General features: G+C 39.4%; 1 protein-coding gene across 13 annotated transcripts in view; it reads left to right on the forward strand.

The window, feature by feature from the left end:
• Nucleotides 1-14,500, forward strand: part of Msn (serine/threonine-protein kinase msn) — a 28,668-nt gene that overhangs the window by 8,183 nt on the left and 5,985 nt on the right. For 2 of the 13 annotated variants that reach the window (XM_077418721.1, XM_077418726.1), the window contains exons 4-16: nucleotides 909-953; nucleotides 1,062-1,344; nucleotides 1,631-1,842; nucleotides 1,948-2,176; nucleotides 2,258-2,518; nucleotides 2,601-2,767; nucleotides 3,238-3,258; nucleotides 5,120-5,305; nucleotides 5,550-5,653; nucleotides 6,357-6,448; nucleotides 6,532-6,608; nucleotides 7,493-8,278; nucleotides 11,954-12,094. In XM_077418721.1, the coding sequence (XP_077274847.1) occupies nucleotides 909-953; nucleotides 1,062-1,344; nucleotides 1,631-1,842; nucleotides 1,948-2,176; nucleotides 2,258-2,518; nucleotides 2,601-2,767; nucleotides 3,238-3,258; nucleotides 5,120-5,305; nucleotides 5,550-5,653; nucleotides 6,357-6,448; nucleotides 6,532-6,608; nucleotides 7,493-8,278; nucleotides 11,954-12,094 (2,604 nt within the window). The remainder of the gene's footprint in view (nucleotides 1-908; nucleotides 954-1,061; nucleotides 1,345-1,630; nucleotides 1,843-1,947; nucleotides 2,177-2,257; nucleotides 2,519-2,600; nucleotides 2,768-3,237; nucleotides 3,259-5,119; nucleotides 5,306-5,549; nucleotides 5,654-6,356; nucleotides 6,449-6,531; nucleotides 6,609-7,492; nucleotides 8,279-11,953; nucleotides 12,095-14,500) is intronic. The other 11 variants (XM_077418723.1, XM_077418728.1, XM_077418724.1 and 8 more) reach the window with 11 other exon arrangements.

The following is a 14,500-nucleotide window of genomic DNA, read 5'->3' on the forward strand; positions in this document are numbered from 1 at the left end:
TATTTGTATTTTGTCTTATTGGAAGATACCTACTAAGAAATAAGTTATTCGCACGTGTGCGCACAGTGCTTTTTCTTTGTGTATAATTTTCGTATCATCATCGTTACATTTAGCTCATAAAGAGACGATTTTACAGTTACACAGATATGAATCATCTCGTGATACTTATCTAATGGAATATTCCCGGTAAACAGATTCTCCTCTTATTTTTCTATTTATATATCTAAAACAGAAATCGTGGCATTAATATTACCGTTACGCTGCACATAACCGTTTCTTCTCACGATAGATTGACCAAATCAGCGGAAGATGCCTCGGAATTCAGCGATTATGATTGCGCATATTTCTCTATCTCTTTCTCTCTATTTCTCCGTCTTCCTTTCTCCTCTCTCTTTGTATCGTTTCTTGCGAATGCCCTCTTTTCTTCTCTCTCATGTAACGCGCGAGTAAAGGCTTGACTCTACTTACCTACTTAACGCGTACACTAGATTGCTTTTCTACACAAAAAAGAATTTTCACATTTTACTTGTAGTGAAATGTCTAATTTGTTTGTTCTAGCGATTGTATTTATTTTCGCACGATTACGCAGCTAGAATTTATGCCTTCTTAATAATCGCATTAATATAAGAGACCGTAGAGCGGCTAATTAGACGTGACTTTCTGACAATATATATATATATATATAACCTACTTATACAATTTTATAATAGAATATGTATTGAACCAAGTTTTACTATCGTACAATTTCACAAATTATCCTTATATGAGTTTCAAAAGATGATACGTAAAACGATGATTTTATGTAAATAATATGTAACTGTTTACTTTTCTTAACTTGTGCAGTATAAGAAATTAGAAGAAATATTCGATAAATTGTGCCCTTTAGTAAACTGTTCGTCTCGTTACAGGATGAAGAGGAAGAAATTAAGTTGGAAATAAATGTACTCAAGCGGGTGAGTGATTTAATTACTTTCTTACTTTGAATAGTTATTTTAAAGTGCTGGGTTGTTGGCAAGGTGTGTATTAATTGAAACGAATTGTTTCTTTTTTTTGCCTCATAGTACTCGAATCATAGGAACATAGCTACGTATTACGGTGCCTTCGTAAAGAAGTCATCACCCGGCAAAGACGATCAATTATGGCTGGTTATGGAATATTGCGGAGCTGGCTCCGTCACGGATCTCGTCAAGTCAACTAAGGGCCAGAGCTTGAAGGAGGAGTGGATAGCTTATATATCGCGAGAAATACTGAGGGGACTTAGTTATCTTCATAGCAATAAAGTTATCCACAGGGATATTAAGGGACAAAATGTTTTGTTGACTGATAACGCGGAAGTCAAACTTGGTAAGATCAATTTAGATATCAATTATTAAATTGATGCAAAAGACTAGGTGTATTCGTCAAACAAAATATTACGTAGTTTTAAAATAATTTCTATCAATCAAGATGAATTATTGGCTTCAGTGTACTTTTTTAAGGAAGAAATCGACTGATCTTTCCAAAGAAATAACACATTGATAATTTATTTGAAGTGAAATTTTATAAGAGAAATTTTTGCATCAAATTAATCTATCTATTATTTTGACATGTTTTACTTTTGTGCATTAATTATCCTGTGTGATATCTTCAGTTGATTTCGGCGTTAGCGCACAATTGGACAGGACGATAGGTAGAAGAAACACGTTCATCGGCACACCTTACTGGATGGCCCCAGAAGTTATTGCATGTGACGAGAATCCAGACGCTACTTACGACAATAGAAGTGACCTTTGGTCGCTCGGAATTACCGCTCTAGAAATGGCTGAATCACAACCTCCGCTCTGCGATCTACATCCTATGAGAGTGAGTCTTCCTCAGCAATTTTGACGATTAATACGTACTTTTCATAACGTATAATATTCTTGTGTTTGAAAATTATATATCATTATATTGTTTTCTATCTAACAGGCTTTGTTCTTGATTCCTCGTAATCCACCGCCACGGCTCAAGTCGAAAAAGTGGGCCAAAAAGTTTCACGGATTTATCGAAACTGTGCTGGTGAAAGATTATCATCAAAGACCTTATACGGAACAGCTTCTTAAACATCCGTTTATACGGGACCAACCTACGGAAAGGCAAGTCAGAATACAGCTTAAGGATCACATTGACCGCTGTAAAAAGCGCAAACAGGAGAAAGGTGCGAAAATGAAAGTTATTTCCTAGAAACTTATTTCATGTTCGTTGCATTATCATTACGCACATCTGTCGTTCATTACAGAAAGAGACGATTATCGGTACAGCGGTAGTGAAAACGAGGAAGACGAACCGGCATTGGCGGGCGAGCCGTCATCCATAGTTCAAGCACCTGGAGGTGATACGTTGCGCCGTAATTTCCAACAGATTCAGGAAGGCAGAACTTTGACGCAGGACGTACTTCCGCAAGCGCCTGCCGCTAAAGAAAAACCAGGAAGCAGATCTCAAAGAGAGGTGCCGGAACCTGGACCACCCGCGAGACCCGCTATACCGCATAGACTCATAGGTACGCTTAATGATTTATAAAAAGATTAATATTATAGCCGATCTTTTTCAAGTTACTAATGTCGATATATAACTATAAATAGTAGTGCCCGATCCACAACCACCGTCTCGTCCATTACCTCCGACACCTAGAGATGATCCTCGACAACCGCACAAAGTATCTACGCCGCCTTCTAATCATCAGACACCTGCTGGAGGAGGATCCGGCGGGCAGTCCGCCCCTCAAAGGAACAGTGTCTTCAAACCTATGGTGAGTCTTTGTAAATCGAGACTTGGTACTTTTCATATCCTTTCCAATCTTTTCTAATTATCCATCAAAACCAAATGTCCTCCTTCCTTCCACGACACTCTGCTAATAAGGACAATCATAAATAGACATAAACAAAAAGTATAGATGACCAGATCTGTAGTAAGGCGTACGCTGTCGTTCCCTTTTCTTTGCAGTTTTGCCTTTAAACTTTTGTATTTATCGATCCAAGTATATATTATATCTATTTAACGCATAGTTCACTTTGTATGTATTTCTCTTTCTCTATATACTTGCGATATATTATATATATTTTTATCATATTCATTGCACGCGTTCTACGTCGCTATTGCGTCATTGACGTACACGCTGATGCGTTCTACTACATATACACACGTACACAGAAGCTCCTAGCACTCGAACTTGGAATGTATTCGGTTTTTGTTTCTTTTCTATGTTCACACCTACCGTAGCTGCCGCCGAAGAAGCCAGAGGTAAGACGACACGCACACTTTATCTTTCTCTTTCTCTTATATGTATATTGACAAATTGCTTCTCTGTAAACGCTTGCGTAACACGGATGATTTAATAATGACGATCAGTGCAAATATTATGTTGGTTTTTACTGTGATTTATTTATACCAGGATATGTTCTTAAGCATTCTGCCGACGATTTTGTGAAGAATATAATAATGATTGTTCGTTTATTTAAATATCTTTATAAAGTAAAAATTAGGAAAATTAAACCAGCTAAAGAAGAACCAGCTGCACTTAACGTGTGATAGAAGCGAGCTATAATGTAATATTTATCATATAAAGTTAATCCTTTTAAGTCATTTAAGCAAATAAATAAATATAGATTTATCAACACTTTTAATTATTTATTAATATCAAATATCTATAGAACATAAATCGATAAGAGAATGTGTTTTGGAATGCACTGATTCATTCTTAAATTTGTCTGTTTTATAATAACAAATACATGTTTTCTTAATATTTCTTCGCTTGAATACTTGCCTTGTGTTCCATATTAAGCTTTTATTCTAATCATCTAAGTGGACTTTCTTTGTTAGATTGTACATGTTCGAATCTATACATATACACAACACGTTTGTTGGTGTTTCGAGATATAATATCATTAATTCTATTATCGTGTCATTAAAATATAAACTTAATATTTATAAGTAATTGTGTATATTAAAAATAATCGATTAGTTTCACATTTATGACAATCAATACGCAGGCTGGGCCACCAGAAATAGAATACCTGAATAATCCTTCATAAGATTTCAAGATATATGAGAAACATGTTATGAACGTAATTTGTTTAATTTGAGAAAACAAATATGTGTGATGTGGGAAACAATTTATGTAATATTATTTTTATAGTTTTCAAAATCAAAGATTTTTTAAATAAAAGAACATATTTTTACTTTTTACATTTTATATAGCTGTTAAAAATATCTGTTAAAACAAATATTTCTTGTCTTTTGGATGACAAATTGTAGTTAATTGTACTGAACAAAAGTTAGAACATTAATTCAAAAAATGTCATATTCTGTTTCAATTCCTACTAACTATAGTCTAACATATCTGAGCTAATGTTTCATTAAACGTGTTGCGTTTGAGTCGGCATATTAGCATTATAAAGGGCGATTCTGAAATAGGAATAGTTTAGAAGCATAGATCATTCGCCCTACGAATAAAAAAGATTATATAAACACGATTCCGGTAATGTGCTCTTTTTTGAGCTATAAACATTTTCTTTCTTGCGACAAAGTCGACATCTTCTATGAAAACATTTTAATTAGTTGAGACGTACAAGTTGACTTGTTATCGTACATTGATATTATTAGATAGCACAACATAATTATTGAATAAATTATTAATTTGTTTAGAAATGTTTGTGGAGACTCAAGATAATTTTTATGAACACCGATAACTTTTTTATGACTTCAACAATTCATGAAGAGGATTAAGGACGTGTAATTTAATATTACGTTTCTATTAATTTGCGTTTTTATAAAACTTTGTCGCGATGAAAGATTATTTATAACTTGGACCAGAAGCATTCGTACGGACTGATGTTTACATTATCCATTTCTTCAAAGCAAATAGAGTATACTTTTAAAATTGGCCACGCATTTTGGAATCAACCTATAGTTAAATTTTATTTGAGCGTCAGTAGTCTCGCTTAAGCGCACAACATTACGCTCCCTTCGACGTTTTTCTCCTTGCCTTTCTGCCTTGTTTGGCTGCCCTGTTGGCTATCCGGTGGTGGCTTCTAGCAAAAGATTCTCAGAGGTCTCGGAACAGTGACTAACGGGGTTGTGCGTGTATGCGTGTGGGTGGTAGGACATGGAGATACTGGCTGCTCAACTCATCGAGCTTGGTGTGTCACAGGGCCCCGAGGCCCCGCCAAGGCCAAACAGGCAACATAAGGGCCCTGCAGCCTCGTCTACATCGAATTCGGTGCAGCCTGCAGGTGGTAACGATCAGAACAACAAACAGATGCCGCAATCTTCCAGTATTCTCGATCAAGTAAGCGATTGGGGCCGCGTGCGACCACGATTGATATTTCAGCAGCAAAATTTAATTATGCCTGCATCCCTGTTCCCCTCGTTGTTACATTATCCCTTTCGTTTTCTTTGTCTTCTTATTGCGTGAGACACATAAACATCGCCTTGCGTCTAGTTCGAGGTAATAAGAAAGTACACGATACAGAGAAATCACACAGGATAAATGCGAAGTGATCCAAAGACGATATATTATCTTGTCGTTCTAGGCCCTATCGATTGAGAGTGACAGCGACGACGATCTCGAGGACGCTGGTGGGAACAACTTGAGAAACGACGGCACTTTGCTGGCCAGCGATCCGCCCAAGCCGCTGTAAGTAAAGGACTTTGTCACTTCGTAAAGTATTCCATAATTTTATTTGGGAATATTTGATAACATTGAAATAATACTCGCTATATCAAGGTTTCATTATTATCATTCGTTGCCATTAAAACATATGCTATTATTAATTATTAATTAATATTAACGCATTAATTCAACGGCACTGATGAAAAATATTATAACTGCAGATTATTCGCACAATAGGTTTCTTTTGAAAATAAAATCGTAGAAATTCAGAATTTTATCTATATACATAGATAAAAAAAAATTATTTTTTTTAAGGTCGCTATATTTTTTGTACGATCTTTTGTCAGCCTCGGACAAAAAATTGGTCACAAAACACTTTCTATCACTTCTAAAAATGCAGTTATAATATATTTTATTTGTATCGTCGAATTATTTCCATAGAAACAATAATATAATATATAATAATATATACTACATATAATAATGCAACATTATATGCAAAGCCATTTCTTTAACGCTTCTACAAATATAGTAAGAAGTGGCTGTAGTTGTATTAATACTTACTAATGTCATTTCGTTTCATCTTCCATCATGCCTATCCCACGCTTCGACATTTCGCGTCATATGGTCGTCTTGGTCGCCTTACCTCGCAACACCGGCAACGCATTACGTGTGCTTCATCCGCCGTCACGTCGTTCCGCTGCAATCTCTATTTCCGCCGTTGCAGTCCCGAATTTTCTCCTTTCAGACCGTCGTCGGATTCGTCATCGTCGTCTTCGCACAATGCTCAAAACTCCCATCACGAGGATAAGCCGAAAGGTACGAAGGCCACTTTCCAGGAGTATTATTAATGATGCTACGCGCTGTGATTTAACACCCTGCCTTTGTCTAATTCTTTATAGGAGGAGCACCGAATCGCCCACTCCCACCAACCCCCGATGAGGAAGAATCGGGAGATCGTACGCTAGTCATGAAACGAGTAAGTACCTCTCCTTTCAAGATTGCAATGCAAGTTGAAATATACATTCGTAGACCTCTTCTCTTCCGTATTACATATATCATTTCGGTATAACTTGAAGTTTTCGTATATACCGTTGGTATGTAACGTACAAATCTTATATAATCGTGTTTTAGTAGTTCGCGCCAAGCAGTCGACGTGTTTTTCTTTTCCGTCTAACTTAGTTGTTCACAAAGGTCAATACATCAAAACTTAAATGATATATTATTCGTCCGAAGTCTTTGTTGACGTGAGCATGGATCGGATTCGAGGACGGACGGAAAGGGAAGGAAACACGTGCGATTGCAGCGCATATTCATCTTTCTTTTTATCATTTTTTTGTAAATATGTACGTATATTAACTGATAATCGGGACTAAATCAGTGACATTATCCGCTCCCCTTCATTGTTTCGCTCCACGTATTCGTCAAGACTGGACTTTGTATATTCCAAGCGAGCACCATGGCGCACTGCCTTGTGTCTGTACTTTTGCCGCTGTCGTACGATACACCATGCACAATCATATACGAACGACGATCACAATACGTTGCTATAGGCTGACTATGTTGTTGCGGTGAAGCTGCAGCAGATTGGCGTGCGCCGTTACATCTTCCCTTTCAACTTTTGTTACAATCTCGTACTTGATGTTGAAATTAATCTTAAAATTTTATTTCTCCAACTTAACGATAGCTTTATTACCGCCGCAAAGATAGTCGTTCCTCATTACATTGTATCATTACACTACACCGCCATTACCATCATCGACAATCATCGTTTCACGTTGTTATCTCGCACGCATTTCTTTTTCTTGTTTTTTTTCTCTGTCACCGTACCATTACCTTCGCCACATCGTACGCACACTCTAGAAACTTAGTCAGATGTCAGACGATCGTGCAACGGCTAGCGGCAACCGGCGTTCAGAGATAGATGAGCAGCTCCTCCTGAAGGAGTGGGATTTCACCCGCTTCTTTCAGGGTTTTAACGAAAAATTGGATAAAATGAAACAGGAGCATCAGCAAGAAGCGGCCGGTCAAGCGAGTAAGTCCGGATCCAACGAGGATCGCTCTTCTTCGTCTAGCGAAAGAACGCTCAAGCGACAGGAGCAGTTAACCCGAAGGAAACACGAGCAACAGCATCATCAAAAGCAACAGCAATTGAAACCGATTCACAGGCGGCAAGAGAGCGATTCGAAGCTGGGCAATGCGTCGAGCGCATTCGCGCGTGCCTTCCGCCGCGAGAATTCGGACTTCTTCCCGTCAGCGAGACACTCGGCGTACCTGCAGAAGTCGTCGGACTCCTCGAGATCTAGTATATTCGCTAGCGGTAATCGACGCGGAAGCGAGATAAGCGTCGCCGGTATTGTTGGTAAGAAAGGCAGTGCCCTCAGCTCCGGTGAGCCGGTCCTAACGGACTTCTCGTTGTGCCGCGAGGGGCCCCAGAGGCCCAGGAGAGAAAAGACCGAGAGCGAAATCGTCTTCGGTAGTAGGCATGAGGCGAGGAGATACGATTTCGGACGCAATAAAGACGAGAACGCAAGAAGACGCAGTTGTAGACCTTCGGACGCTACGGCATCTGCCGTAGTCGACGATGCGGGAACGATTAAGTCCACGGCCAGTACGACGGCCAGCGAGTACAGCCCCATTGTCACCCAGGTCAGTCCCCCTAGGCGAATCGCCTGCGAGTCGCCAGCCCGAGTTGCGAGAAACTTTCGCGAGCCCTTCGCGAGTCCTGCCTGTGTGCTTGCCTGAAAGAGACCCTTCTTCTTACTACCTTATATTGACACTTTTTTTGCCTGTTATCTTCCCCGATCCTTCGCCCATCCCCAGAACGTATCTTCGAAGTGTCTGTCGAGTTATTCATTTATTCATGTATATTGTGTATCGTTCATTGTCAATTTCTGTAATCCACTTGTAAATATCATGAATACTTTGTTAACTAATCAACTCGTTTGTACCCTGTGGACGCTCGTGGACACTTCGACTCTTCACGTTTCCTCTTGAGACAATCGTGACTGAGTTTTCGACATCCAGCGGCATAACGCGATCACATAGAAAGCTAGTCAGCTACGCTCGACTTTTAGGCGCATTTTCTTTCCTTGTGTCATTCATTTTTCACGATTTGTCAAATAAGTAGCAGCAAGATACATTATTAATTACTAGTGCTATCAGTACTATATTAGCGGTATTAATATCATCTCTCACGTAATCTTTGATTAGATTCCTTCATTATTTTCATGCGAAAAAGCGACATGGGATCTTTTAAGCGTAACGTTAGAATATCGTTCATACGTCGCAATCTTGATCACCCCTAATATTTCGCTATTACTAACTAATTATTACTACCATCACTACTCCTATTATACTTCTACCATTACTACTGCTACTACTGTTAGTACCACTAATACTAGTTCCTACTTGTTACTAAGGACATGGAAGATTCTCGCTAGGAGGTGCTGCTGAGATACAATATCTTATTCACTCTTCCCTTCGCTCTTCAAGAGGCTTTTTGCAAGTGTATTTGCTGAGTAGCGTTAACGCGCGTTATTTTCTTCTCGATTTACCTGGGTTACATTTTACATTAATCGTCGCGCGTGACGTTGCTATCTGTAAACTTCTGATGCTTTATTTGAAATGTCTGTCAATACGGTTGTGGGATTTCGCGTGAATATACTCACTAATGAGGGATACGGCCAACACGGAAGAGATGTCGGATTATTAATTGCTACTCGGTAATTCATACTCCTCTGTTTTCCATTCATCGCTGTGTCCCTGTCCCTGGCAAAACGAGCCTCGTCCTCTACTGTCTGAGTGATGAGTGCCTATACTATGTGGAAAAGCGCCAGACACCACTTCTACGGCGACGAAAATACGAAATCTGGGACTGAACTGAGGATTAACTGCATGGAATTTCTTCGGGATACTCGACAACGTCGTTACCATCGACGGCGACGCAACGACACGCCGCGGGATTTGGCAAAAAATTTAAAAAATAAATGATACTGCTGAAAATTCGCGATGACGAATCACGAAGACGTTTCTCCGATTACGTTAACGTGTTTCAATGTAATCTCTCGTAACGGGTCTACTTTTATTTCTGTTAATAAATCTATGGAAGTAATCGGAAGTGCGATGTTCGAATGAGAACCCCGTCGACAAAATTTTTTTATCGGAGCATTCTTATTGAAATCTTTTTTTCGTATTGAAGAGAAATTAGACATTGATACGTACAACCGAGCGAAAAAATTTTAACCGATTTTATGTAATCGAGGATCCTCCGTTTTAATTAAATTCTTCTCTTCTAATCTTCTTATTGAGGTGTGCGATTTTTACTAACAAGAATCTGTTTACTGAATTTTTAACGATAACTATAATAGTCATATTAACAGAGCCAGTTTCTTGAGATACGACGAAATATTGACCTTTCATACATTAATATGTGAGTTACTAAAATGCTACTAAACACATTAACATTGCAATAATTGCTATCGTGTTCTTTGAGTCTCAGTCTCTCGGAAATCCTGTTACTCGAGCCAAATCTTTGCATCCTAGGAATGAAAGAAGTAAAGAATGAGAGAGAGAGAGAGAGAGAACAGAAAGAAAGAAAGCGAGATTGGGAAGAAGAGAGGGAAAGCTCGAGAGACCTTATAATAATGATCAACGGTCCGGCCTGGCGTGTATGAGTGCGTTTTTGTGTTATAATGCAATTTCTAATGCATGTGATCCTGTGAGCAAAAGAAGAAGTGAGGAAAGAAAGAAAAAAGAAAGAGACGAGTTGAGATTACAAAGATTGAAGGTACTGGGAGAAGAGGAAGTCGACAGAGAACGGTCTCAGAGAGAAGTCGATGAACAGGAAATATGTAGACGATGGATCACTTCGTAAACGACGTACGAGGCTGTGCCTGTTATCACGAGCATCGTCTTGCATGACGCTTGCGACATGTACGAATGTGTTGTGCCTCGTTGAGATCTGCGCGCGTCGAAACAGCGACCGTATCTCGTGCCTTCGTTTGTGTTGCAGCACGTGCTAAGCATGCTTCATTTTGTCCTCTATATGTGTTCTTCCGGCATGACGCGCGCTAGCGTTCTTGTGTCTGGCCCGATCGCCGAAATTTCGTCGAGGCTAACGCACGTCGGAAAGGAAACTCCTGAGAATCGCGGACCGAATTTCAGGTAGCCCTTATCTCACGTCCGTTAGCCGAGAACTCGCGAAATAAAGTGCGACTGTCCTGTTAACGTCGCACGATGTTCGAAATGAAAGCGATATTTGCACCCAGTTTATTAGCTTAATTAGCATAAGCCTAGTTTGCTATGATAGAAGCACAACAGACAATAATATATTACTCATCATATGTCACTAGTCTATTTCTTTTATTTTTTGCTTATCATTGTGCCGAGTTTTTGTGTTAGCGATTGTAATTCATTGTACGTCCTGTCGAGATTATGCATTTATATTTCTATTGAAATTAGCATAACGCTCTAGGATAATGAGTGTTGAAATATCCCTTGTAAATCGTCATAATAAGACAAATTGTAGAACATTCGGTAAATGTTAAATTTGTTAATTAATAACGGTACACATTTAATGAGATAAGTTTAAGAAGCAACTAGATACGATCGATATCATCATCTAATCGACAGTTTGCATGATTGCGTTTTCTTCTTACGTATTCTGCACTATACGTATTGATCAAATAACACCTAAGTTATATTATACAACTTGTTGCGTATCCGTGAGAAGAAATCAATAACTCGTAATCTCTTTTTTAGATGCATCTTCGAAACAAGTTCTTCGACGTTATTCCGTTATTTTGTTATTTCGTTTCATATTGTTTTTCTTTATCTGTTCTTTCATAGCTTTTTCGCGTACTTTGCAATCTCAATCTTTTTTCTGTTCTTTTATTGTCTCTGCTTGTCGTTTTGCTTTCCCGTGACGTAATCTGGATATTATTTTACTGTTCTTCATATTCACTAACCGTTATTTTATCATTGATTATCATTTCCTGATTCCTGTCTCTCGATATTAACATTCGATGTAATTGTTCTACCTGTCTAATTAGCGTAATTTGCTCCTTATCTTAATCTGTCTGTACTGCATCGAGATCTGAATTGATAATGACCTATCGAAGAAGATAATCTCTTATCAATTTCTGCGTACGAGAATGAGAAACGATCAGAACTAGAGATAGAAGAGGGAATTTTATGCGGAAAAAATAATAATCATTAAAATAAAAATTCAGATTTCGATCAAGTCTCTTTTCTGCCTCCACTCTTTTATTCGCTGTTTCGGCTGGCCACTTTTTTTTTTAACGTGCATTCACTGATTTGCAGAATCGCGAGGGTGACCGTTCAAGAGGCGGAGGTGATTTCCAGAGATCAGATTCGTCTCCGGGTTCACGGCCCAGCTCGGTTTTACCGGATCTCCTGACTTCTTCGCCGGGTCAACGACAGGACAAGTCAACTAGTGAGGAGGTCAGATTCATACGTCCGTTCGTCTATGTACCTATGTCTTCTACGTCGGTCTTCTATGCGGGCACTCGCGTATGCTTCGTATCTTTCGACAAATACAAAGATATCCATGAGATATTCAAATTCAAAACACGAATTGATGCAGAGTGGGAAGAAAATAAAATTAGTGCTGTCGATGAAAATTTGACGTCAAAGTTAAATAGAAGTCTCATGTTTGACGGGAGATATGCTCGTGCGAATCTAAAGGATCCAAGCTGGCGAGAACAAACGATCGCGAGCGAATATTTACAGACGTGGACGAGTATAGTGATCGCTTTTTCTTTGATACACCACGCGAGAGATAAAACGTATGTGATGATGTAAATTCAGGCCAGTTACGTCAACGTTATTGAAGCAAGTTTGTTCGTCTATGCTTGTTCACGCTCCTTGCTTGGATCTGGATCCAGTTACGCGCGACGGCTGAGCAAGTGCGCGCATGCATCATTCTCCGCAACTCTTTCCACTTTCTACGAAATACGTTTATATCTATATATGTTTTGTCGAGGCGTGAGTCTTGTGAGCGATGTGACGTACAACATCGTTAACGTATAATCGATCAGGATCTTGAGAATGATTATCATTTCGTTCAGTAGCAAATGAGAATGCTTTTCTTTCTCCGTGTTATCGGACTGTCCGAGGAGTAATGCTTTTTTTTGTGATTGGGTCGAAACGTTTCTATATAATGTGTATAATTATCATCGATTATTCTAAAGCATACGTCGCAAAATAGGTACGTAGCGCGTATGGTATACTGTGTTTACCCGCAAACATGTGATTCGATTTATATTTTTTATACCTTGCCTAGACTTGGAAACAGACTAGTGGCAACGACAGTAACGATACGGTATGAGCTCGCTCGATACTTCTATACTTGCGGATTATGCCGAATCAACTGAACACCGCGCGTCACTTACATAATACATGTTTCAGTTTGAGGGTTTGCACAGGGGGCGGCGGCTTATGCTTTGTGTCAATGTCTTGTTAATTGTCCGTGATAGCCGAAAAGTGCATTTTGTTGACTATACGTATCAATCTTGTTGTTCCGTTCCTTTAGGTTGCATTCTCACTTTTCGTTTATGAACTTTAGCAATTGGTAAATAGATCTTGACGGTATTTTATTTTTTTTGTATTCTTTCTCTGTTTTCTTTTTATGTGCACAGACAAAATTATCGTCTACGAGAGTTCGTGCAAAAAGATTGGCCTTGCGTGTATTGTATATACGATGCCGTAGGCAAGTACCGGGTGGAGTAACCGAGTTCGACTTTAGCAGAAATTTTAGCCCTTAGAGGAGACCACTTCAATTCGATTTGAAGTCGTCGTGTGTGTACTCTTCTGTACTCTGGTAAAAGAAACTTAAAAAGAAAGAGAGAGAGAGAAAGAGAGAGAAAGTTACCACTAGTCTAGCAACGGTCCGGAAATATCGCTCTCCAGGTCACGCTCTATCTCTTTACTCGCATCTCCCATCAGACTCAGGTCAGGGACGATATCAAAGGAATCTTTGCGATCCAACGACTCGCGCGCAGCACACCCAATTCATTACTGTACAAAATTATAAGCAGCAGCTTCTCTGTTTCCCTAAAAACATATTCTTTGTATTTCTCTCCGACAACGAAACAGCTTCTCTCGCGGGTTGCGTACAGTGGTTCTTCTCCGTTTTCTCCCTGATTTTAGACGCGCTTCTCGGATATCGACTACGTCTCGCGGAATACGAAGTATTCCGGAATACACGGGTTGCATATAATGTGCAAGAGCGCTCATACCCACTTCCCATCCACGTGCAAGAAGAGACGTGAAAATCGCGAACAGCGTACTAGAGTCGAGATCGGATTTGTACATAGAATTACAAAAAGAAAAAAAAAAGCAATATGGCTTGTACGGTCACGCTTTACGTTACGATCGGTCGGATCGTAGGACACCACGCAATGTCTCTGTTTCACGTGTGATTCTCTATTAAGCGTCAATTATACGGTTGTCAGCGTGACTAATTCAGGATTATGTTGTGTGTTGTGGGACACGCGGGAGCTCTAACTCGAAGGGCAGGGCCCTCTACTGACCATTCCAATCCCAATACTAATTACAATGTAAGTATCTATTCATCCATTTAAGAAAAAAAAACTTTAACCGTCCATCCCTCTTCCTCCTCCTCGCTTTTTCGCGCGAGGGGTAGGAACAGAGGGATATACGAGGACACGTGTTATTTTGCTCTCGAACGTTGATCTTTTTTCCATTTATGCACCGCGAGAATGAATGCCAGTTTTGTGTACGCGCAGGCCGTTTTTTATCTTATCCTCCTTTTTGGTTGGTTTCTGTGGGATAATCTATACTTGATTCTATACTTGATTCTTGGTGTCACCGCGGGTAAAACGATAA

Source organism: Temnothorax americanus, unplaced genomic scaffold (assembly GCF_048541705.1).
Source record: "Temnothorax americanus isolate GAGA-0224 unplaced genomic scaffold, ASM4854170v1 Scaffold5, whole genome shotgun sequence".
In the NCBI taxonomy this organism is placed as follows: Eukaryota; Metazoa; Arthropoda; class Insecta; order Hymenoptera; family Formicidae; genus Temnothorax; species Temnothorax americanus.